Source organism: Mustela nivalis (assembly GCF_964662115.1).
Source record: "Mustela nivalis genome assembly, chromosome: 4".
Taxonomy (NCBI): Eukaryota; Metazoa; Chordata; class Mammalia; order Carnivora; family Mustelidae; genus Mustela; species Mustela nivalis.
The window spans coordinates 100,090,991-100,116,268 of record NC_139023.1 but is presented as its reverse complement, the minus strand read 5'-3'; the positions used below and the strand labels follow the sequence as shown (position 1 = coordinate 100,116,268).

General features: G+C 38.8%; 1 protein-coding gene and 1 long non-coding RNA gene across 7 annotated transcripts in view; one reads left to right on the top strand and one right to left on the bottom strand.

Moving 5' to 3' along the window:
* The first annotated feature begins 658 nt into the window (after positions 1 to 658).
* The window catches only part of LOC309863602, a 52,696-nt gene continuing 28,076 nt past the window's right edge, over positions 659 to 25,278 (top strand). For all 6 annotated transcript variants that reach the window (XR_014311136.1, XR_014311137.1, XR_014311138.1 and 3 more), the window contains exon 1: positions 659 to 744. This is a non-coding gene — a long non-coding RNA (uncharacterized lncRNA). The remainder of the gene's footprint in view (positions 745 to 25,278) is intronic.
* Positions 6,105 to 25,278, bottom strand: part of PAPSS1 (3'-phosphoadenosine 5'-phosphosulfate synthase 1) — a 99,864-nt gene continuing 80,690 nt past the window's right edge. The window contains exons 11-12 of the mRNA XM_082728569.1: positions 19,693 to 19,922; positions 6,105 to 6,834 (exon numbers count right to left, since the gene is read on the bottom strand). Of these exons, the coding sequence (XP_082584695.1) occupies positions 6,696 to 6,834; positions 19,693 to 19,922 (369 nt within the window). The 3' untranslated portion in view covers positions 6,105 to 6,695. The remainder of the gene's footprint in view (positions 6,835 to 19,692; positions 19,923 to 25,278) is intronic.

The window sequence follows — 25,278 nt, the reverse complement described above, 5'->3', positions numbered from 1 at the left end:
GTTTTTCAGAGTCCATAGTCTCTCATGATTCACCTCCCCTTCCAATTTACCCCAACTCCCTTCTCCTCTCTAACACCCCTTTATTTCTCTTTACCCTCAATCACAACCCCAATTTCCCCCGCCATGTTCCATGGGGGAGTACAATTGAATCAGCCTATATGAGCTGTAATACCCATATTAATTAGTGATTGCTGTATAACAAAGCACCCCAAAGCTCTGTGGCTTAAAATAACCACTTGCTATCTTTCATAAATCTTTGGGTCTGTTGATGAGTTAAGTCTCCCCTCACTTTAATTTTCTTGTTATTTTTGGTATTTATTATTCCAAATGAACTAATAAAATTATTTCATCTGAAACTCAAAAATTCATTGAGGTTTTTAATTGCCTTGAACATTTATTAATCTTGGGAAGACTGACATTCCTGTGGTATTCAGTCTTTTCAGCAAACTGCTTCAGTTTTTTATATCTTGCTTTTTATCTTTTCATAACATTTTACAGTTTTATTCAACTAGACCCGATTCTTTTCTTCTTAATTTGTTGCTAAGTACTTTACAGGTGGTGTGGCTATCATCATCGGGACATTTGGATTCAGGCACATGGGAACTTCCAGAGAACTCGGAACCCAGACCCCATAAAGGGAGGGCAAGGAGAGACGGAATAAAGAAGCAACCTGCTCCAGAGGGGCAGCGGCAAGTCTACTGAGCCAGGGAACTTACCTCGGAGGCTTGACTTCGCAGCCTGAAGGTGAGTAGCTCTCGCTTCAGCCCACCGAAATCTTAAAAGATTATACAGAGGCCTAAACAGAATTCACTCATATACACTGTCCAGATAGTCCCCTAAACACCGGCTCTCTCAAGTCTGTATCCTTGAAACCGGCTCCCACTCTGGGAAAGGTGAGCCACAAAAGGTACCTTTCAAAGCAGAGGGGAGAGGTGAGGAGCCTCCAGGTGCCCGGCGTCAGTTCCTGGGTGAGGAAGTCACAGTCTTCCTACCACCTCCTCCAACAGTTTCATTTGTACTCAATTATTATTAACACAGAGATTTTTGTTTTAGACCATTTATCCTACACCCAACCTCTTTATTATTTTCTCATCTCTCTTCTAGCAAAATGATGTTATACTCTATTTTCATTTCAATTCTCATTTTTTAAACTTTGGTTTTCCCCTTCTCCTTTCTTAATATTCTTCGCTATGCCACTTATTGTTACAAGCCCTAAACAAAATAATACATGTGAAGCACTTAGCACAGTGTCTGGCAAATAAAATAGTAAGCACTCAGGAAACATTTGCTGTTAAGATTTCAATGATGTTTGTTAAGATAAATTTAAATTTTATGCTATATTCTTTACCCATCATCTTACTCTTAGCTATGAGATTTGTTTTGTAAAGATTTTATTTATTTATTTGAAAGAGAGAGAGAAAGCACAGAGGGGAGAGTGACAGGGAGAAGCAGACTGCCCACTGAGAAGAGCAGAGCCTGGACTGGGGGCTTGATCCCAGGACCCCGACTGAGATCATGACCTAAGCCGAAGGCAGCTGCTTAACTAACTGAGCCACCCAAGTGCCCCTTGAGATCTTTTGACTATATGAACTGGAAAAGAATCCCTACGTGCATAACTCTGGCAAACAGTATACAATTTTGTACTTCATATTCCTAATACATTATATCCCTAGAAGATGAAAATAATTAGCTAATCCATGATGCACCATTTGTATGGCAATTCTATAAGTCAAATATATTTAAGATTTTGTGTTTGATCTGAGGTGTTAAACAAGCTGAACTCAGCTTTTACATGAAAAGTGTAATGCTTATAAATGCAGCTTTAATATAACTTTAAGTTATATTAATTATAATTAATTATATTAAATATAACTAAGTTATATTAATTAAGTTATATTAATTAAATAATTTAATTAAAGCAGACCTTCCTCATTAAACTTAATGTTGAGAATAAACTCCTTTCTAATCCCGACTTCCACTCATTACATTTTTTTTTCAAGATTTTATTTATTTATTTGTCAGAGAGAGACAGAGTACAAGCTGGAAGAGCAGCAGGCAGAGAGGGAGAAGCAGGCTCCTGACTGAGCAGGGAGCCTAATGGGGGCTCGATCCCAGGACCCTGAGATCACGACCTAAGCTGAAGGCCCATGCTTACCCGACTGAGACACCAGGCATCTCCCACTCATTAAGACATCTTTTGATGGTTTCCCAAAGTGCTATTTTTTCAATGATTTTCTTTTGCATTTGAATTAGTTGATGCTTGTTTTAGACAAATGTGTGTATTTTTCTTTTTTCTCTTTGCAAAAATGTACTTGTTTTCTTAATCTAGAAAACACAGGAGAAATTGGACACAAGGAGAAAGAGAAAAAAGTATGGCTGAACCAGGAACACTGTTCTGACTGGCTTAGATTTCTCTGTGACATTAATGTGTAGTCACTTTGTTCAGTAGGCTAGAGAATGGTATTATGAAGCAAAGATTACAAGGTCTCCTCTCAGATACTGGTATCAGTTTCTTGGCCAAAAGACTACATCTTTACATATAATAATAATAATAATAATAATGGAGCAGTGCTTTTCACACATTCTCATATAATTCCTGACTATAACCATCACTCCATAGGTAAGAAAATTGAGGCCTATGAAGCTGCAGGTCACAAAACCAACAAGGAATTGGTCAAACTTTATTCCCAAGCCTGAACTCTTAATCACAAAACTGTGCTCTCCTTTAAGCTTATTCTTTGGCTTCAGCCAAAACATCTAGATATCTAAGCTTTTAACTTTTTCTCTCTCCAAGTTCTTTAATGGATGCATTTGAGTAGCCCATTGGAATTAGCTCACAACGTATGATCAGTTAACTCCCTCCATCTGCGTTGATGTAGTACATAAATATCACACAAAATAGCACTATTCAACTCTGAGGCTGAAAGTCTTTTAGGACAAGTTTTGGGAACCCGGGCCGTGAAACCAGGTATCAGACATAACTACTTCTTTTTTTTTTTTAATTACCCGAATTCAGTTGGTTTTCCTTGGGGGAGATGGTTGGGCAGCAAGGCCCCAGTGTGTTTACTTTTAGAGATACCTACGTCCTTTTGGGCAACTGGAGTGGTTGTGCTCTTGGAGAACACTTTTCAAAGAGGATAAGCCAGAGCTGTTGTGAGAAATGCAAAGAGGGAGCCCATGTTCTAGCTCCTTTCGGGGAGATGTCTTCCTTTTCTTGACAAAGGCAGATCATTTTAGATGCTGCAGTGTTGGTGCATATCTGAGAGATGAAGATCCCTGATGAAATTTTTCATGTTTCCTATTTTGCTCCCTCAAATCTAGGCCCTAAGTTCCCTGGGAATCCAGGGAAGCAGGAAGTCAGGACAAGGAGGAGGCTTGGATCTTCACACACCCTGCTTAATCAGCCTTCAGGTATGTATCTTTAGGGAGGCTTTTACTTCAGTCCAAAGAAGACTGACTGGGAGCTAAGTGGGCAGAATGTTCTTTGTGCAATTTAAATATAATTATATTCAAGACAAGAATGTGTGGAGCAGGGAATGGAATCCAGCCGAAACATAACCAAAGCGGTTTGTATATTTCTAAGAAATATACCACACACATAAAAGAGGCCCAGTGGCCAAATACTTCCTTACTTTGTGAGCCAACTCACCCCTGGATACATCTGTGCTAATAAAAATAGACCATATGTGGGGAGCATGACTTCCGAATTTTTCTTGATAAAGTATCTGAATGCGGACTTCCAAGAGATAGACATAATTGCTCTCCTCTTGGATGAAAATGAAACTCAAATATGTGGTCTTGATTACCAGAGCAGAACAGAGAATTGACAGATTTAAAACATTATATTTCTGCCAAGATGATTGTACTTTCTTTTCCTCCATCCTTTAAAAAAAGAATCTTTTTTCCATTCCCTTTTCCAGCTGATGGATAGATAAAAATGGCACTGAGATTTCCAAGACCACTTGGCAAGAGAAGTTTGGTAAAAGGGTTGAATGTTTTAAAAATTGGTTTATACTTTTTATGAAACAGGAAGAGGAAAAATTAAATGTCTGTGTGTATCAGAGTTGTAGAGTAAAGACACTCATACCAACCTGTGGACTAGCATCACTGGGTGCTTTTATTTTCTTCCCATCTCTCTGGAACACACAAGTGTGTGGCCAATCCCAACGGCCCAGGCACCTAGAATCACATTTTCATCATGTCCCTCTTTGGTGGGCTGGAGGCCAGGGGGCCCAGTGGGGACGAGATTCAGAAAGGACAATTACATGATAGGACAAAAAGTTCCTCTTTAGACCACATTTCACCCTAATGCTGTTAACTTCTCTTCATGTTTTCATCTTGATTTTACGAGTACATTTTTGTAGTTTCGAAAGGACAAGTTTCCGAAGTGCCAAATATATTTTTTAATGTTTTCTTCTATATTTTAACTCTTAAAATATGCTGCTGAATTTTAACTATCAAGATTTTTACATGAAATACACATTTTCCTCACGTTTATACTATAATCAGGGGTTTTGGTGGCAAATAATAGAAATTCCAGATAATTTTGGTAGCAAAGGAATTTATAGGAAGGCTATTGGGTATCCTATAGAATTTGATGGAGAATGCCTAAGAATGAGGCTTAGGAAATGATCAGGAATGAAAGAAGGCCAGTATGGAGGACTCATCCAAGGTCATACCACTAGAATATTTGTAGATGGGATATTACTTCTGCACAGGAGACCCCATCCCCAAGGATTCCCCTTCCACTAGACACTAGCAGCCCCCAGAATTTCAGCTCTACCACTGCCACCATGAAACTGTGACTCGTATGGTGTTTATTATCTAGGCATCACTCTCCCTATACATTCAACACTTTAGGTAGAGTTTCTAAATTAGCCAAGGTGCTATGTTATACTTTAGCTGCTTGTGGTTGGAGAGGGGATATCTATGGGGCCCTTCAACCTTTGTAGACTTACATAAAGGAGTTCTCCCTAAATAAAGAGACCTAGATAATGTGGCACCAAAAACCCATCAACTGTCACCTCTAATTGTTCCCATAAACATATCTATGCATATACATCACCCACTAGTGAATATTTCTATTCAGTATCCACTAGTGAATAAACCTAGCCACTAGAAAGCATCTACTCATAGTCTCCATTCTATTTATCAACTTTCTCACTAACTGAATCCTTCTGTAATCCATTTTTACTTTTTTTTTGTATTTTTCCTTCTATTTCTCTGCCCAGTGGCATTTTATTCTCATTCACCTTAATATACTATCTCCATGTATACTCTGCCATCTTTTTAATTTATTTTAGATTTTATTTATTTATTTGACAGTGAGAGAGAGAGCACAAGTAGGGGAAGCAACAGGGAAAGGGAGAAACAAGCTCCCTGCTGAGCAGGGAGCCCTACATAGGGCTCAATCCCAGGACCCTGGGATCATGACCTGAGCTGAAGGTAGCTGCCTAATGACTGAGACACCCAGGCACCCATGCCATCTCTTTTTAATGCTAAATTTTAAGAACAGATCATGATTATTTCATAGAGAGTATGATTACAAATCAAAAATGCTGCATCCCCAGGATGCCTAGGTGGCTAGGTGCCTACGTGGCAAATCAGTTAAATGTCTAACTGGTGATCTTAGCCCAGGTCTTGATCTGAAGATCATGAGTTCAAGCTCTGCACTGCGCTCAAAACTACTTAAAAAAAAAAAAAAATGCTGGCATCCCAACCACAATTGTATATCCAGCTTCTAACTCAGCATCTCCACTTGAATAGTCAACTTGAGGATATTCTACAAAAGCAAACTTGATACACTGCCTCCTCCCCAAATGGACCAAGTGTCATTCCCCCTAAATCCCTCTATCGGGTCTCTATTACTGGTACCACCACCTCAGGTGTTTAAGAATATGAGAGGTATCTGGGGAAACTGGTGGAGTTTTTGGATAGACTGAGAATGCGTTATTCTCCCACTTAAAAATTCACTATGAAACACAGTGCAGGAACTAATTATTAGACTCCAGAAATGAAAGATGCCTGCAATTTCCCTCTTCCATCAGAAATGTCTCTCAAGTAGGAAAGGTTTCATGTAAACAAAACAAAAAACATCACATAAATAAGAAGCCAAAAAGTTTAATGTTATTGAATAATGAAAGTTCATTCGGGGCTTACACAGATCATAAGAATAGATTATAACAGCTAGCTGAGAGATCAATAGCTTTTTAGACGGAAAGGAGAAAGCAGTTTATATTTTCAATGTAGAAAAAGAAAATCTAATTGCTACAGATGTTTTGTAAAATTCCTAAAACAAAGTCTAGCCAAGTTTATTGTTTAGTGATTTTTTTCTTTTTTCAAGGGATGAAAAATGAGATTCAATGTGTATACTAGTGGTTACAACTAATATAACAGCTTGAAAAAATCATAAGACAGAAGCATAAATATAATATAAAAAGACAAGATTTTAAAATTGTACTGTAGGAATATTAACTATAATAAGTGGAAAAGATACATTAAAACCAGCAGTGTGTTACACTAGTTCAAAACAAAACTCATAAGGCAGACCAAAACTGATGCTAGTTAAGGAAAGTGGTCTGTTTTTAGGAAGTGTATCCAGACAGACACCACCACAAAGAAATGCCAACAGTAATTATGTGGTCCCCTCTTGTTACTCAGTTAAGTGTCAAAGGTGGAGTGACTAGGTCAACAGCTTAAGCTTTCTCCAAGGATTTGTAGTATTCCATCAGCACAGTCCAGGCTTTGGGAGCCATGAAACCTTCTGGAGGCTTCTGGCCTTCTCGAGCAAGTTTGCGCATCCGTGTGCCTGAAATAAATTCATAGTCTTCGTGGCTGAAAGAAAAAAAAGAAAGAAAGAAAAGAACATGATTTCCCATATTTAGAATCTTAGTGACAATGAAACTTTAAAAAGTTTTTGTTCTTCTGTGCATGGTAGATAAGTTTAATGGGAAAAAAGTCTGGAAAAAACATAGTACTTGTAAAATGAATGACTGATCTGATTTCAGATTTGCCATTGAACAAAAAACACCATGCTATCAGACATTACCCATTTTTGGAACTTGGAAACAAATTTTAATTGAAATCTTTACTAAGATCATTGTATATTCACATGCAATCATAAGAAATAATACAGTGAGAGCTCATGTACCCTTTACCCAGTTTCCCCAATGGCAGCATCTTGCAAAACTATAGCCTAGTATCACAATCAGGTTATCAGTATGGACGCAACCTACCAACCTGTTTCAGATTTCCCTAATTCTACCCAGGCTCTGTGTATTTAATTCTATACAATTTTATCACCTATGTAGGTTCATGTATCCACCATAGTCAAGACGCATTAACAGTTCCAAAACCATGAACATCCCTCGGCTTGCCCCTTTACAGCCATACCCACCTATCTCCCTTACTCCTCCTCCCCAGCCCATGCCAACTAATTTAGAAGTAGAAATTTACAAAAACAAGAAAGTATTAAATCCAATTTAACTTCCACAGGTTGAAAACATTTTAGGACGTCTGAATCTGAAAGGTCAAATGCATAACAGGGCATTAAGAGAAAAACAGTCATCGTTTTACAGCAAAAGCAAGTTAAGTAGCAGTAATTGATACTATCCCACTGATAAGATACCATAAAAATGATGTTCATTTTTTCATCTTATATTCAAAAACACACAAAGGCCCTTAAACCCCTAAGTACTGAGCACTTATGGCTACAGTCTACTACGTAGTCTACTAGGAATTTCACCCTCTTCCCTCAGACAAGGAGAACCAACCTACATAGCAGACCAGGACTTATCAAGAGCTCTAGATCACTTAGGGCACCAGATCACAGGCTGTGTTTACTCCCAGTTAGGAGCTATATGCTCCCTTGCCACTTCATTATTTGTGGCGTTAATCTGGGGATCATAGATCATAAACTGCCACTTGCTTCTGGAGGGAGGCCAAGTACGTGTTTTTAACTAATAATCACACTGCCAGGAATCTACACTAAGGAAATAACCAAAAGCACACAAATGTTATGCATAAAGGTAGCTAGTTGAACATTGTTTGGGGATGGTAAAATACTGTAAATGACCTGAAGGCTGAAGGTTCTAAATAAATTATGGTACAGCACTGAGTAAAATAATCAGAACACAAAGCTGTATGTGTAATACAAATGCAATTTTGTTAAAATACAGAGTGTGTGGAAAGAAGACTATAAAGAAATATAATCCAAATATCAATAGTGGTTATTTCTATACAGTATTATTACAAATGCTTTTAATTTTGCTCATGTTTTCTGTGCCTTTCTACAATATTAACATCAAATAATATATCAAATATCATTTTATAAGTAAAAGTTTATTTTAAAAAATATCTACCCAAAGTGAGTTTAAATAATTTTCAGAAATTTAACCTTAACTTGAAACCTCAATTATTTGGCATACTGCCCTGAGGAGCAGATAAATAAGATGCTGCTACAGTATTACGCTTCCTATTCTGGTCTCAAGGTAGTTATAATGGCTATTAATTCATACACAGCAGCATTAACAGTTAAGAGTATATCTGGGGGCACCTGGGTGGCTCAGTGGGTTAAAGCCTCTACCTTTGGCTCAGGTCATGATCCCAGGGTCCTGGAATCAAGCCCCACACTGGGCTCTCTGCTTGGAGGGGAGCCTGCTTCCTCCCTTCTCTCTCTGCCTGCCTCTCTGCCTACTTGCGATCTCTGTCAAATAAATAAATAAAATCCTCAAAAAAAAAAAAAAAAAAGTATATCTGAATGGTGCTAGAGACACAGAAATATTTATGAACCAGTGATCGGGTACTTTATTAACTTTCCGATCAGGAACTCAGTAAATATTTAGTAAAATATAAAAGAATGAAAAGGTATATGTACAGACAAATTCTACTAGTTCAATGTAGAACCACATATAGTCTTAATGAGTCACTACTCTTCATCTTCTGGCACTAAAGGGGGAATACAGGGTTTTTTATTGCTGTGGTGAATTCAAGCTACTTGTACATTCCCTTTCATCTAAATCTAGATTACTCACACTAGAGATTTCTACATGACCTTCATAATGATCCCTACCATAATCATCTTCAGATGTCTTCTGACCTTGCTTACTTCCACTTTAGGCAGGGGAACCCACATACCACCTTCCTAACCTGGTTCATTTAATCTACTTAGGAGCCCTCAGACAGTAGGCTCCAGACCAAGAAAGACCAAGTTTTGTGACTTCCTCATGATCCAAACCAGGAACCGGTTTCTGGTTTCTCTTTCTGCTTTTCTGATTTTGTCTGTGTGCTTAAAGACCCCATTGCTCATGCAGCTTCTAAACCTTGCAACTGGTGGAATGACCACCAGGCTCTGTGTACCTCTTTCACCCGGTCTGGCCCTATGCTTGACCTCAACTGTCAGTTCCTAAGATCAACATGACTCTTTCCTGAATCAAGTTCTTCCTCTTTGATTAGCTGTTGGCCCCACTCCCCAGGGAGATACCCATACTTTAGTGAATGCACCAACCCACTTTGAAACATTTCTAAAAATTTTATTCTGGAATACTATACATGGAGGATAGCAATACAAAATGGTGTGACTCATTTCATCAGTCACAGGAAAATCACTTCTTACTGTTAAGCAGAAAAGTACTACTAAAATTCAGGCGTACAACATCTTCCCCTCGTCACCCTGCCTGCTTCCTATTCTCTCAACTACCAAAAAGACAGGAAGATATACACACGCATTCAGCTCAACATTTCAGCAGCTCTCATCTGCTTAGGTAAAACTTCTTTTAAATGTCTATAAATTCTCAGTGATGATCAATAAAAGTGAAAGGTTAACAGATATTCCTTAAAAGATGGATCCAAATAGTTTCAATCTAGGGGCTATCTCTCACTGCTCTTATCTGTTCAAGGTGCAAGACAAGTCAGATCTTCTAGAACAGAGGGGCCCATGCAGATGGCTGATTACCACAGTTGAAACAGGAAATAAGCCAACATCTTTCTTTTACACAAATGACAACCTATAGGGAAAAAAAGAAATTGACTGTATGTGAGATATGCCTAGAAAAGAAGCAAGACTGTGAGAGGAGATTTCAAAACATTCAGTAAGATTGGGCTTAGAAACAATCTGTAAATTTATCAACACTAAAATGAAATGAAAACTGAGTTGGAGAAACTAGGCAAGCTCTCCAAAGAAAGGGGACTTAGTAAAAGAAAAAGCATTTGTCAAAGGAGTAGAAGGAAAACCAAGACGATATGGAGGTCACAGAAGAAGAGAAATTCTGAAGTTGTTAAGCCCACAAGAGAGGCTGAGAAAAATGACCATGAGGAAAGAAACCCCACTGGACTAACAAATCAGAATTTTTTCCTTAACTGAGGAATTTTAGTAGATGGTGAAGAAAAGAGAGAGTAATAAACTGGCAGAGAGACAGAGTGGAAAAAAGAGATTTTTTTAAAGGAAAAGGTAGGTCTTAGCAAGCACTAACTCTATAGGTAGAAAAAAATAAATGGCAAGATTGAGAAAAGGGAGGAGGATGAAAGCCAGGAGAGAAATGAAAGATGGAGAAGGAAGTCTGGCATGAAGGACACAGGAAGGGGGGCTTGGACAAGGAGGAGCATCGGGGAAATAAGAAACAGTGACAATAGGGGGTTAGAAAAAGACAAGGCAAGTTAATGCAGGATGGTCTCAACCTTTTCAATAAAGATGTGAAGCTTGTCTTCAAGAGTAAGAAGAAGCTATTTGGGAATGGATATTCATAATAGAATCCATTAACACTGCTGATTTTGTCTCCAAGCCAGCCAGGTTACTGCTGAGGGGAGAGCCAGAGGGAAAGCCAAGAGGGTAGAGCCATCCAGAGAGCTATCGGACTGTATCTAAACATCCTCACTCCAACCCAATGTAAAGTCAGTTCATTTAGCTCCGGAGGTTCACTGATTGGCACCCTAAATAATCTTTGCCGAGGAAAATTAGGACCCTAGAGCTTTATGGCCACATTAATTTTAAAGTCTGATTTCAACAAAGGAAACCTTGTGTCCCATGCACCAAGTGCTGGTTCTTGAAGGCAAAGAGAAAGATGTGAGAGCATGGCTGTGGGATGACTCTGTCCTGACTATCTGATGAAAGGAAAAAAGCCAGACCAATTACAGCCCTTTCTCTTCCCCATGATGCCAAACTGTCTGGAATCCAGAAGTTTGCTTGCATTCCTTCTGAAATTGCATTTTAAAACCAAGGTCCCTGGGTACCTCTTTTCCTGACGCTATTTCACACTCCATCTGCCCTGCATGCCACAAACATTTCTTCATCACATGAAATGGGAGTTTCTGTTCCCACATGGTGGTGGTTCCACTCCACCCTGGCTACAGAAAACACATTTATTTTCCTCCGCCTCATACTTGTACTGTCACAGAAGGATTTTACTTTTTATCAGAAGTCAGGTGCAAGGACCTGGCACAAGAGTCACATTACCCATAATCGAATTTTTCACAGTTCATCTTTAATTAGGCATCACCTTACAGAAATAATTAAAACAAGTGAAAATTCAGACGTGTGGGGAATAGTCTAAAATTAGCTCTCCACTTTACCTGTGAGTCATCAGCAATCTGCCAGAAGCAGAGAAGGCTACTAAATAAATGACCCCAAGGCTTTCACTACAAAGCAATTCTAATAAGCCATCTAATTACACAAGTTAACCAATCTCCCATGGCACCTGAAAAAAGAAAACCAAATATGATGGATTTTTTTTCCTTTTCAAAACCACTTGGTCACAGATTCTTATAATCCACAGCTCTTCAAGAAAGGGGCTCAAGTGGCAGGGAGGGGGAAAAGCACGCCATCGAGCAAGCTACAAGCGACCCTGTGGGATGCACCAGCATCTTGTCCCATGTGGGATGTACTGACTACATGTGGCCAGCATCTTGACTAATTCCAAAGTACAATGACTCTTGGCCACTTGTTGAAGATCTTAAATCTTTACAAGCATCTGCTGTCTCTTAGTCCACATCTGCGGCCATCAGAGCCACCAGCACGAGCTGCTCAAATGGACAAGAGTGGGGTCAGCAGATGGCCCATCAAGTGTATCTTTTGAAGGTTCATATTCAATTAGATCAGCTCGTTAAAAAATGCTAACTGGACAATAAGCAATCAGAGAAACAAAGGTCAATTTCTTCTCTGATAGAAAAATTATAGTAGTAACTTATAAGTGAATCTAAGAACTATTTTGGTTCTAATTAACTCTTCGTCCAACTTGAAAGCAGCTCATATATACTGTGTAGATCAAAACACTAAGAATTCTTAGGCATGGGGTCAAGAGTCATCTCTTCAAAACCAGATAAAAAGTTACTTACGGCTTTCTTTCTAGGAACTAAAAAGCACCAGCTAGCATAATACATGAAAAATTTAACAATTTTTAGTTTCAAACCAAAAACCAACTGAAATACACAAAAAAAGTAGTTATCTGGAACCTACTTACCAAAATCCTTAATTCATCATGTTTTCCTCCCAGCATCCCAATCTTGTAAGTAAAAGCTAGAGAACAGCTCCTGTTAGACATTCAATCAAATAACGAATTTCCAGGACTGTCCTAAAAACCGTATTGAAGTCAACTGAATTTTCGTCACCAAAGAGGGACATGAACCCTCTAATCTACCACAGTGTAGATGAACGGAAGCCTTTAACTGAGTGCCAACGGACAGGTTTCAAAAGGACCCAAAAATATCTTAGTGGGCAAAATGGGGCTTCTGCGCTTTCAACTGGGAATAAGAGCATCACCATTTTCAACTGCTTTGAAAGAAGTCTCTGATTACTCAATAGTAGATTCCAATACTCAAAAAGCTAAACTCACACACCCTTAGACGGCCATCATCCACATCAAACTGCCCGGTGTGAGGTCCATGGCTGAACTCTGGCAGTAGGAAAACTTCCTCTCAGCACAATGCCCTCCCCTCTTCTGAACAGAACACCAATGTTCCTGGGTCCTTCCAAAATACAGCCTACTTGGTTACAGGGTATAGACAGAGAATATCTTTTCAAAGGGTTTTTCAAAATCAATGACCCAAACAGCTTATGCATGGATGAGTTAACCAGAAAACGAGGTAAACCCAGGACACTGCTAGGTAACAAGGACATTGCTTTGACTGTATTAAGTAATTTCCTTCCTATTTGTCACCAGGATCTCTTTGTCTTATGATTTGTTTTCTACTTTTGAGACACATGTGACTATCCCCATTTATTTAGAAGCCAGGACTTCTATTACTCTCAAAACATGCAGATCAGCTCCAAATATGAAAGTAGAAAGTCTGGAGAGATTTTTCAAAAAGGGGAAAAAAGGAGCATATTTTGGACTTGTCACTAATGATGAAATAATTAAAAAGAACATAAGTATCCAAATATGCCAATATTCTTACAAATCTTTGAGTCTCAACAAAGGTGATTCTGCAACTCAGCTCCCCGTCCCCAGGGTAAGCATCCTAGAACGCACTGGACCCCTCACTCAACCAACAAATTATCTGGCCCCAAATGTCAATAATGCCAAGATTAAGAAAGCTTGCTAAATGGCGTGTTGTTAAGAAAGAAACTGATTTGATATTGCTATAATAAGGAAATCCCAGTTCTACCTCCAAAGGGGCAGAAAACACAAGAAAAGTGAGAAGATCCCAAAGTCACAGGAAAAAGAAAAGCAGATTGGGGGAAAAAAATCACAATACCAAACATAACACTGGTGGCTCCTCCTGGAGCTGTTTGCAGGTAAGTGAGCTCAGGGACGACATGGCACCACCCTACACTCTGAGGGGAGACCACAGCCAGGCCTCAACCATGCAGCATTTGAAAATCCTGCTGTAGAAACACTGTAGCCCGTGTGTGCTGGACAACAGGCACAAGAGGTGGGACCAGGTATGACAGGCAGATGCTACCTAAGGACACGTGTGAGCTGTGAGGAAGCCTGTGGGCCAGTCTTGCTCTGCAGCATCGCGTGGCCTCCAGGCCCCCCCACTCAGCCCTGCCCTGTGCACACAGCCACTACAACGTGTGGCACAGTCTGGCACCAGAATGAACAAGAAGACACCGCAATGTGTGCAGAGAGCTTCGAATTGCATGAAAAGATGCTCATGAAAAGTAAGTAATTAAAAGCAGGATAAAAAATTCAACTGTGTTATAAACTCAACTATGTTAAATGAATGTACAGAAAAAGAATAAAATCAAAGCACAGAAAAAAAATCAAAGTACAAAGGCATGAGTGTTATTTTTAAATTGTTAATATTGGGTTTTTTTGCCTTTTAAATGTTCTAAAAATCTTTTTTAAAACATGTGTTTGTTTTGTTTTCTGAGTTGGCTGACCACTGAGGGGACGCATCCTATTCATTTGTTACCACCCAAAAATGCATCATAGGCAGAGTATCCCACTCACCCAGAAAGAAGCAACCTTCCAGGAACAAAAATTTGAAAGAGAAAGCACACATGACCGAGGACTATTTTCCTTCCACCAGGCTGCTTTCCTAAGCACTAAGGGAAGTATTTTCCTGAGAATTGTTCCATTTGCTCTTTCTACTTATTCTCTAGCACTTACAGTTATGTCCCTTTATCTCATAAGAGCAGTCAAAGCTGGTCAGGGCTTTGGGGTAGAGAGAAGGAGCAGATCTTCGGCCTTTGGTTCAAGGTAACTTTGGTGTCCCTGGTGTTAAAAATAATAAATCTTCCTCCCATATAGTTTTTTCTAGCACAGCAGAGTTCTAATTGGGACCCTTATATTGTTGGCTACCTTTCAATGCATGGCTCCCTTCCCTTGCCCCCACTTCTTCTTTCCGACGTTACAACTGATTAAAAAGCCAGAACATGAGTACTACGGGGTTTTATAATGAAAATATCACACATTTCCTTAGGATATTCTACCTATTATTTTTAATATTAACCATGAGAGAAAAAAGTTACTTTTATTTTACTTCTAGAAAACACAAGCTTCTCACTTCTCTAGAATGCTTTCCAAGGAGGGGTCTATGAAAGAATGTACTACCACTACAGGTCATTTGCAATGAGCTACACTAACCAAGTGATCTAAAATTGTGAAATTATCTGAGTGAGTCTAACCTAATTACTGGAACCTTTTGAAAGCAAAGACTTTTCTCAGCTGGTAACAGAAGGGAAAGTCAGGGACATCTGAAATATAAGAAGGATTTACCATGAAGAAGGTTCTATTGCTGGGATGGAGGTATCCACAGGAAAGAACATAGAATGGCTTCTAGGAGCAGAGAGCAATCCTTAGCCAATAGCCAGTAAGACGATGGGGATCTCAGCCCCACAGCTGCAAGGAACTGAATTCTGCCAACAAGGGTCATCTTGGAAGTGGATTCTTTCCAGAACTTTCAGATAAGAGCCCAGCCCGGCTAGAAAAACCAATATAGTCCACCCAGACTTCGGACCTAAAGAATATGACAATAAGTAGTACTGTAGGAAGTCACTAACTTTGTGGTCATGTGCTATGCAGCATTAGAAAGCTAACACAATTAGCAACTGGGAAACACTGAAGTGTAGCTTTAAGAGTCATCACATAGAAACCACTACAGATGATGAGCTTTCCTGTGGAAAGTATAGAAAAGGGAAGGCTATATCAAAAAGCCTTGAGAGACGCCTACAATTATTTTTTTAAATGACAGCAATAATATATGAATTAAAATCTACTCCAACACTGAAACTATGAAAATACTCTATTGATACTGTGAAAATAATCAGATCACAAACACTTTCCTCCACTTGTCCCTTCATTCACCCACTTCCATAAGGCCACTCTCATTCATGTAGTAGTTTTTATTGAGTCGCTACTGCAATAATCTGGACCATAATTTTACATTTTTCTACCCAAATACAGAGATCTATTGCATAAAGGAAACTTTACAAATAACTGAATTCTCTATAAAAGTTTGTTTGTAATGTCTGAAAGAATGGGGTTGAATCTTGTAGTCCTAAAACTAAATTTCCTTGAATCACTATTATAGCAAATATAAACTTACTTAACTTCCTAAGTAAAAACAGATGATTTTTATCATAATTCCTATCAATATCTTGCTTGAAATCTTTTGTTTTTTTTCCTCCCTAAGCCTTGTCTTACACTAGTATTTAATTAAATCAAAACCTACAAAATCATTAATTACATAAAAGCTGGCATTGAGGAACATCCATTAATCAAACATAAGACAACCTCATATGTGCATAATTAATAACTGTGTTTTCTCACTACATCAAAGACGATCGCCTTTCCATAAAATTTTAATCACTTTCCAACATAGTCCCATCAACTTAATTATATTTGAACACAAATATAAAAAACTAGAAACTAAGGCAGTTTTAAGGCTTCCCAAGTTACAATTTATTAAGATTTGGTAACTCAAAAAAATTCCAAGAAAATGAGCCACTCATGCAACTAATATAGAATTCATCACTGGAAAATCTTATGAGAACTGATGTAATTATTTAGCTTTTGAATGATTAAGAGAGAGACTTAAAGCAATACTACACAGATTTAACAAAACATGAAAGTTATCAAGGGCTTCCCACCCCATCAGTCAACTATACACAGATGGGTTCTGGATCCCTTGGGTGATGGAGTCACCTGACCATGCACGCGAAGAAACCTCAGTAATGAGACAGCAGAACAAGGAGAAGGGTAAAAGAACAGCTCAGCTCTAGTTAGTTTTGTTTCCTTAACTCATCAGCATGGAAACTCACCTAAGTATTAACTACTTAGCCACTGGCAGGATGATTCTATTTCTCTCTCCTCAGTCTGTAACTAATCATTACTTTCGGGAACGTTAACATCTTGTACACAAACTAATCAGCTACATGCTGGATGACAAGTAAAAGGTTTCCCAGCCCAGCCCACCTCTGCCACTCTATGTGTTACAAATTCGTAGAAAGTGGGACACCTGGGTGGCTCAGTGGTGAAGCAGGTGCCTTGGGCTCAGGTCCTGATCCCAGGGTCCTGGGATCAAGCTCGCATCAGGCTCCGTGCTCAGCGGAGAGCCAGCTTCTCCCTCTCCCTCAACCTGCCGTTCTGCCTACTTGTGCTCTCTCTCTCTCTCTCTCCCCAATTAATTAATTTTTTTTAAAAAAATCTTCAAATTTGTAGAAAGCAATGCTACCCTCCATCAAATGTTCTCGGCTGGGGAGCTTTCTAAAGAACTGCTGGTGTGTAGGCCTCTCCTCAGAATCAGTAAATTAGAATCCCTGATGGTGGCCCTACATAATTTTAACCACAAAAGGGCAGGACTGTTTTAGAAACTTATTTTTTTTCACTCTCCTTAATATTTAATTTATAGTTTCAGTTTCAATCACCTATGGTGGAAATATAGTTCAAGGTTTTACTAAAATTGCTTTTATTTTTCTTAAAATTCTCTTGCTAAAGCTTCCGAAGCATCCCTTTGGAAGAAAAGGACCATTTGCAACTCTCAGTACACCCCTCTTAGAGTTGCATTGTTTTTGAGACAGTGAAATTGCACCATGTGTGTGCACTAAGTGTATGTACACACACATACATATATACGCACAAATGACATACCCAGACATATATGTTCTTAGAACAAAACAAAACACAACATGCCACGATTCAGAACTATTTCTACGTGTTGGCGAATGCTGGTCTTCTAAAAAAGTAAAAATGGTCTGCATTATTGCAAATTCTTCTCTTGGTGTGGTTCAGAAGTATGCTGGAATGTGGGCCACACTGCAGATCTTCAGAGAATAAGAGCTTCTGTCTTCAAGCCCCCACCTAGGCCTCAGGTACACTTAGGAGTCGCCTGTATCCGTTATATAAGCCTCTCCTATTCGTGGACTCCTAATCTGAGCTATAGTTCATCACTCTGAAAAGCCTGCTATCACCTAGCATTGTGCATTTGTTTTTCTCCAGAATTATTTAGACCATTAAATGGGAAGTCAATAAATCCCTTAAATGCCACTGTAAATAGTAGTATTTCTTTACCCAGATAATTTATCATTTATCACAAAGAAATTCAATGACACCAAACTTTATATTGCTTTTAGAAACAAGAAAATGTTTTAATCTATGAAAGACTTCTTTTCCTTTCTTATCCCCATCAACAAAATGGGCCACACCAAATGAGGACACGGGGTCACGGTCAGCATTAGTCCTGAATACAGAATTAATTGTGAAGTATCATAGAGAAAGGATGAGGGCTCTCAGATTAAAGGGCTTTAGACCACAGTCAGCTTTTAGTTTGCACCTGTCAGTAGAAGTAAATGTAAGAATATATATATAAAAAATAACCATTCTCGGGACGCCTGGGTGGCTCAGTTGGTTGGACGACTGCCTTCGGCTCAGGTCATGATCCTGGAGTCCCGGGATCGAGTCCCGCATCGGGCTCTCAGCTCCACGGGGAGTCTGCTTCTCTCTCTGACCTTCTCCTTGCTCATGCTCTGTCTCACTTTCTCTCTCTCAAATAAATAAATATTTAAAAAAAAAAAAAAAAAACTGTTCTACTTGAACATGAATTGTAATTTGTGCTAAAAAAGTATGTATACTCTATAAGGAGATGTAATGTATACTAAATAAGCATTAATCAATAAAACAAGTATCTGCTAAAGTGTAAAAATAAGTAGGTGCTACAGATCATGGAAAGAAGTACAGACTTTAGGCTAAGATGGAATCAGCTCCTCCATTGCCATCACTTTAGAGAAGAACCCAGGCCAGAGAGGCCCAGGACTCTCAAGTCACCAAGCAAGTACAGGACTAGAACCCCTGACTTCCTATTCTAGGGCCTTCTACCACCACTCTAAATTTAGACTGATACTGTCTATAAAGATCAATACAGAATGGCCATAGATACATGTTCAACACTACCAATAATCTGTACTAAAAGTTTGTTCGTTTTTGCCCCTCCTCTAAGATTTTTGAAGAAAGAAGTTGCACTCTTAGCAGTCAAAAGCACAGGCTTGGGAGACACGCTGCTTGGGTTCAACTGCCAGGTGCCATTTACTACTCTGTGGCCTTAGGCAAGTTATAAGAACTTTGTATTCCTCAGCTTTCTACTGATCTATAAAGCAGGGATAACAATACCATAGGATATTGTGGGGAATAATTAATTTATTACCCACAGAGCAATCAGGACAGTGCCTGTCCCATAGGGATTGTACAAATATTATACTCTCTCACTGAATAGATTTTCTGGGCTTACCAGACTAATCATCACTAAGTCCCTCGACTCCTTCTACATGCTCTACACCATACAGTAGATATGGCTGACAAAGAAATGTCGATACTGCCCTTAGGAACTACAAAACAAAATTCCTGAAATCATGGATCACAAAAACTAGATTCAAGTTTTCTTTAAAAAAGATTTTATTTATTTATTTGACAGAGAGAGAGCAAGAGAGGGAACACAAGCAGGGGGAGTGGGAGAGCGAGAAGCAGGCTCCCTGTTAAGCAAGGAGCCCGATGCGGGGCTCGATCCCAGGGTCCTGGGATCATGACATGAGCCTAAGGCAGACACTCAATGACTGAGCCACCCAGGCGCCCCCAGATTCAATTTCTATCTCTGCTTCTAACTGCTAGCATATTGAGAAGTTAGTTTCCTAGGTTTGGGCTTTCTCTGAAATGCGTACAACGAAGTCTGCCATCAGTCAAGTTATTGTAAAGCTGAGACAACGTGCCCTGGGAGCGGATTAGAACACAGGGCATTCCCTAGATCTGTGAATATAAAACTTACTGTTCAGAGTCATAGTAGTCCATACGCTTCTTTTTCTTGTTGTAAGCTGCGACTCGAAAGGGAACTATTTCCAAGGTGATCAGGCCAGGGGCCATTGTCAGCACTTTGGCACCGTGGGTTGGCTCATACAGGTCCTTCCCTGTTTCTGGATGAGGCATGCCGGCAGGGTCCCGTCCAACAATGTAAAAATTGGCTCCTGCAACCATCCGTGCTCTGCAATGCCACTGGACCTGGAATACAAGTTTTCATATTTGGTAACTCTGCTTTTAGGCCAGCACTTAGAAGTAGTAAATGGATAATAAATACACGGATACAGATGGCCGCAAACTTACAGCCCCCAGCTTTATGATGGTGCGAAAGTAATATACACATTCGGGAGAAACCATACCTCTAACTTCGAATTCTGGAGTTTGCCCAGGCTAGCAATATGCAGTAAAATCCTCTCTCATGATGCTGGGCAGGGGCAGTGAGCCACAGCTCCCAGTCAGCCACACAATCACAAAGGTAAACAACCCACACACGGACAACCATGCTGACCATTCTGTTTTTCATGTTCAGTATAGCATTCAATGAGTTATATGACATATTCGACATTTCATTATAAAACAGGCTCTGTGTTAGGTGATTTTTCCCAACTGTGCTAACATGAGTGTTCTGAGCACTTTTAAGGTAGGCTAGGCTAAGCTGTGATGTGTGGTATGTTAGGTATGCATTTTGACTTAACAGTATTTTCAACTTATGATGGGTTTATCAGGACATAACACCATCATACATTGAGAAGGACCTGGAGTATTTATATAATGAGTATCAGTAGGAAATCTCAACAACTTTAAATATGTCACCTTGGAAAGCCAGGAACAAAATTGGCAAGTCCTTCCCACTAAAATCTAAAACCATAAATGTGTATAGATGTTTATGCATATGTATTTATAAATATTTTTGCCTCTTAAGATATGTAAATGTACATGTGTCTATATGTATGCTTGTATACAACCACAATATGTCCTTTATATATAGTTCAAATCTAATCTCTTAGAAGTCAGGCTAGCAGTTCATCCTTTGAGGGAAGCAACTGGAAGGGGCTTCTGGGTTAATGGTAATGTTCTTTATTTCCTCCCAGCTTTACTGAGAATAACTGACAAATAAAATGGTATATATCTAAAGCATACATGATGTTATAGTCAAATATATTGTCAAATATTGACCACAATCAAGTTAATTGACACATCTATCACCTCACAGTTACCTTTGTGTGTATGTGTGAGCTGAGAACAATTAAGATCTACTCCCAGCAAATTTCAAGTACATAATATAGTATTATTAATTATAATCACTAAGCAGAACCTTCAATCCTCAGAACTAACTTACTCAACTTGTAATTGAAAATTACCAACTTTGGAAATAGGAGCTTGTATCTAATCCATTTTGATGTTAGCTCTAGGAGTCCCTGGTAAGGTTCTGTCTCGGGACCTACGATCCTGGTTGCTGGTAATTAGAGTACGTTCGCTGTAAGAAGTCCTTGAACCATACAAAAACTTGTGAGGTATACACTCTTCTCTGTTATATTAGAACAGGTTTAAAAAAAAAAAAAAGCTACTGGATGACAAGGATTTCAATTATATGAATCCTTACATACACACACTGGCACTGAGAAAACCTGATAGCTAAGTGACTCATACCCCAGATACCAGGTAAGAGTAAAACCAGGTGTTGGCTGTGACTCCACAGCTACACAGCATCCAAAATGAGCTCAGAAGCAGAGACAGCTACACTAGCAAGTGTGGAGAAATAAAAAATAATTCATTTAACACCTGGAACTTCAGAACTTTATAAGTTAAAGTAGCTGTAAGAGCATCATTCTTCTTAACATATGAAGAAAATGATCACCCAAAGGTTAAGTGAGTTGGCCAAGAAAATGCAGAGGAAACCCAGGTCTAGAAATCTGGCCTCGGCTCCCTTTCAGCATTAAGCTCCACCACTCAAGTGACTTACACAACCATTCTGATCTAGGTGAAAATAAGATATAAATGATGACTACCCACACAAATGTTGTCATTTGTTCTCGGTAGTTCATCTTGGACCAAGATATATTTTTATTGACATGGCTTAGAAAGTGCAATAACATAAGGACAATCCCAAACCCAATACTCAAACTGATCACCCTGAGGAGTTTCAGCTTTTTCAGCCGTTTCTACTGATTTTTACCTGTGTTTCTTTCTTTTTTTAAGATTTTATTTTTAAGTATCTCTACACCCAGCATGCAGCTGTGATCAAGAGTTCTGTGCTCCACTGACTGAGCCAGTCAGGCACCCCTGTGTTTCTAAATGGCATTTGTATCCTGCTGATTTGACTATTTATATTTCCTACTATGATGATGCTTGACTCTTACTCCATTTTCCTCATTCCCTATGCCATTTATCCAATAAATACAGTGATATCACCACTGTTGGTGAAATCAACATTTGTCTGTAAAATTGGAAGTACAACTGTATTTATCTCATGACTTTTTTAAGAAAATTAATATATGAAACGTAAAGACTTAGAATAGTACTTGGTATAAAGTACACAATAAATGTTAGCCATTACCATCTTTATTTTATTCCCCTCCTTATACAACTGTTTGTTTTTCCTAGAGTTAATAATTGTCTTAACTTTTTTTTTCACTCACCTATTTTCCCGTATACCCATATTTCTAAGGACCTTATACTACCTTTCTTACTGAGAACACAGTTTAATATAATCCCAGTATTCCTTGCAGTGTAGTCATGTGGCAGAGTTTTGGCTGAAAAAAATGAGAGCCCAAATGGTATGTGGCCAGTTCCAAACTTGGAACATTCAAAAACCTCTTGAGCACTATCCTAATTCTCTTTCCCCATATGCTAGCTAAATAAAGAGGACCCCAAGGTCCTATCACTATATGTTTCCCACTATGCAGCACTACTACTGTTTGCAATGAGCTATAATAGTCCTGTATGAACAAGATGGCAAGACATGATAATGAAAGACTTTTGTTCCTCATATAGACCCCTCTTCCTCCAACCACTCTTAGATTCAGCACTTCATGAAGATTCTGGCCATTCCCCTCTGCCCCTTCACTATAGACACACACAAGACCTTTGCTAGTTCTGACTCAGAACTTTTATCAAAGGGTCAAAATCAAATAATCAATTAACTACTTGGCAATTTCACTTAAGTCGAAAATCATTCCAGCCTCATGCAAATTAACTACTGCTTACAGAGTTAAATTAAAAAGGCAATCGAAGTTCTCTGATTTCAGGTGAACTTACTTTGTTCACTAAATATTTATATCTAGATAAGTAAATCATTCAAGTACCAAATGGTCAATGAACCAAGGATGTATGGCTTAATTTTAGCATGTAAGGAAGCTCAGAACATTTAATCCAACCCTCTCTGTCCTTCTACAAGAAGATGAAACCAAAGCCAGAAAAATTAGTAACTTACAGGATCACAAAGCAACTGGCAGTGGCCAGTTCTGATTTTGGCTTATAAAATATCCAGAAATTTAATTGCCTTTTTAATTTCTTCTAGATGTTAAATGAGTAAATTAAAGGTAAACATAACAAACATGGACAGAGTCAACATTCTCCTGCAAGTGACCAAATAATTTCAATTTGTACTTTAGGGACCGACTTCCCTATTAGAATACTTTTAAAACTGTTAACAACCAGGAATAAACAAATCACATGTAACTCTTCCAACAATGCCTGGTATGAATCAACTTACAACCCACTGAAAAGGTAACATGCTTTAATAGAAAGAATGCAAGTCAGCCCATAGCCATCCTGTATCTACTTTAGGAAGACAGATCTAAAGCCTGCTTTTGCCCCTTCATGACCGAATGCCCTTAGTAAAGTTTAGACTTGAAACTGAACCCTCAGTTTCCAAAATTATAAAAATGAAAAAGATAATGTTTAACATATCAGATTGGTGGGAGGCTTGAAAACATTCAACATACCCTTTGGCCCTCAACAAAGGACAGTCACAAACATTGCCACTGTTACTACTACTCTGTGAAATAGTCCATGACAATTTCAGTTGCATTTAATTACTTCCTAGCCAGTGTTTCCAAAGAAAATTCACTTGCTCTATGAAAAAGATGACAGGCTGTCTAGAAGGTGGTCACTGAAACTCTGTGAGAGCTGCCTGTTTATCCCTCTAGCACAACTGAGGTCAATATGTATTATCTTTTTATATGGCAAGCAGGTTTGAAATACCGAAAGCACAGGAAGAAGGAATACAAGTGATGTCTATGGCTTTCCTATAAAGTCTTCTAAGAATCCATAAATGGCCAACCTAACATGTGACTTATTTTCTACTTTACCTGCATCTGTGTGCCAAATAACAGATTGGCTTTTTTTCTGATTACAAAAGTAATTTAACTCCTACGTGGCGAACAGTGCTGGTTGCCTATACAACAACTGACTTTCCTTTGCCCCGATCTCTTTCTTGATGACAGAAACCTCAGTCTAGAGGGTGAAAGTGCCAGGTCCTTGTTTTTGCAGCCTTCCCTGCTGTACAGCCATACGGCCAGCCATACACTGTGGGTCTCTGAGCAAACAATGGGACCTCTGAGGAAATCTGCCAGAAGATTTCTGAAAAACTTTTCCCTAATAGAATTCTCAACTCTCATTTATCTGAAAATGTCTTTACTTCACCTTTATTTTGCTTGACTATAAATTCTAGATTAACATGCATTTCTTTTTGTTAAAGATATCACTCCATTGTTTCTTGTTCGTATCGCTCCTGAGAAGTCAGTCATTGTTCCTACTATTTCCCTACTGTTCCCTCTTCCTCCCTCCCTCATCGTTTGGTTTTTCTTTTTTCTTTTTTTCTTTCTTTTTTTTGGAAGATTATATTTATTTATTTGAGAGAGAAAGAGAGAGAGTGTATGTGCAAGAGGGGGTGGGAAGCAGACTCCCCAATGAGCGTGGAGCCAGGCAAGGTGCTCAATCTCATGACCCTGAGATCATGACCAGAGCTGAAACCAAGAGTCGGACGCTTAACCACTTAACTCACTGGGCCACCCAGGAGCTTCCTTCTCAGGATCCTTTTTATATCATGAAATTTCAACAGACTGCTTCTGCCTAAGTGTGGTTATCTTTGGATTTATTCTAAGATTTATTAGGCTTCTTGAATTTGTAGGTTGACATTTTCCACCAATTTTAGAAAAATTTAACCATCATTTTTTCAACCTTTTTTGGCACATTTCTTTTTCTCTCTCCTCCTCTCATTACTCCAATTATACATATGTTAGATAGCTTGATACTGCCCACAGCTCACTGAGGCTCTGCTCATTTCTCCCATCTATTTTCCTTTTCAAGTAACTTTGATTGATCTGACTTCTCTTTCATTAACCTTTCCTTCTACAAACTCCAGTCTGCATTTACATCCTTCCAACAGATGTTTTCATTTCAGATCTACTTTTTTAGTCCTTGACTTTCCATTTGATTCTTTTTTATATAGTTTCCATATTTTTGAGATTCTACATCCATAAGACCATATTTGCTTTTAAGAAGCTTTAATGCTATTAATTGCAAATTCCTACAACAGCATCATCTCGAAGTA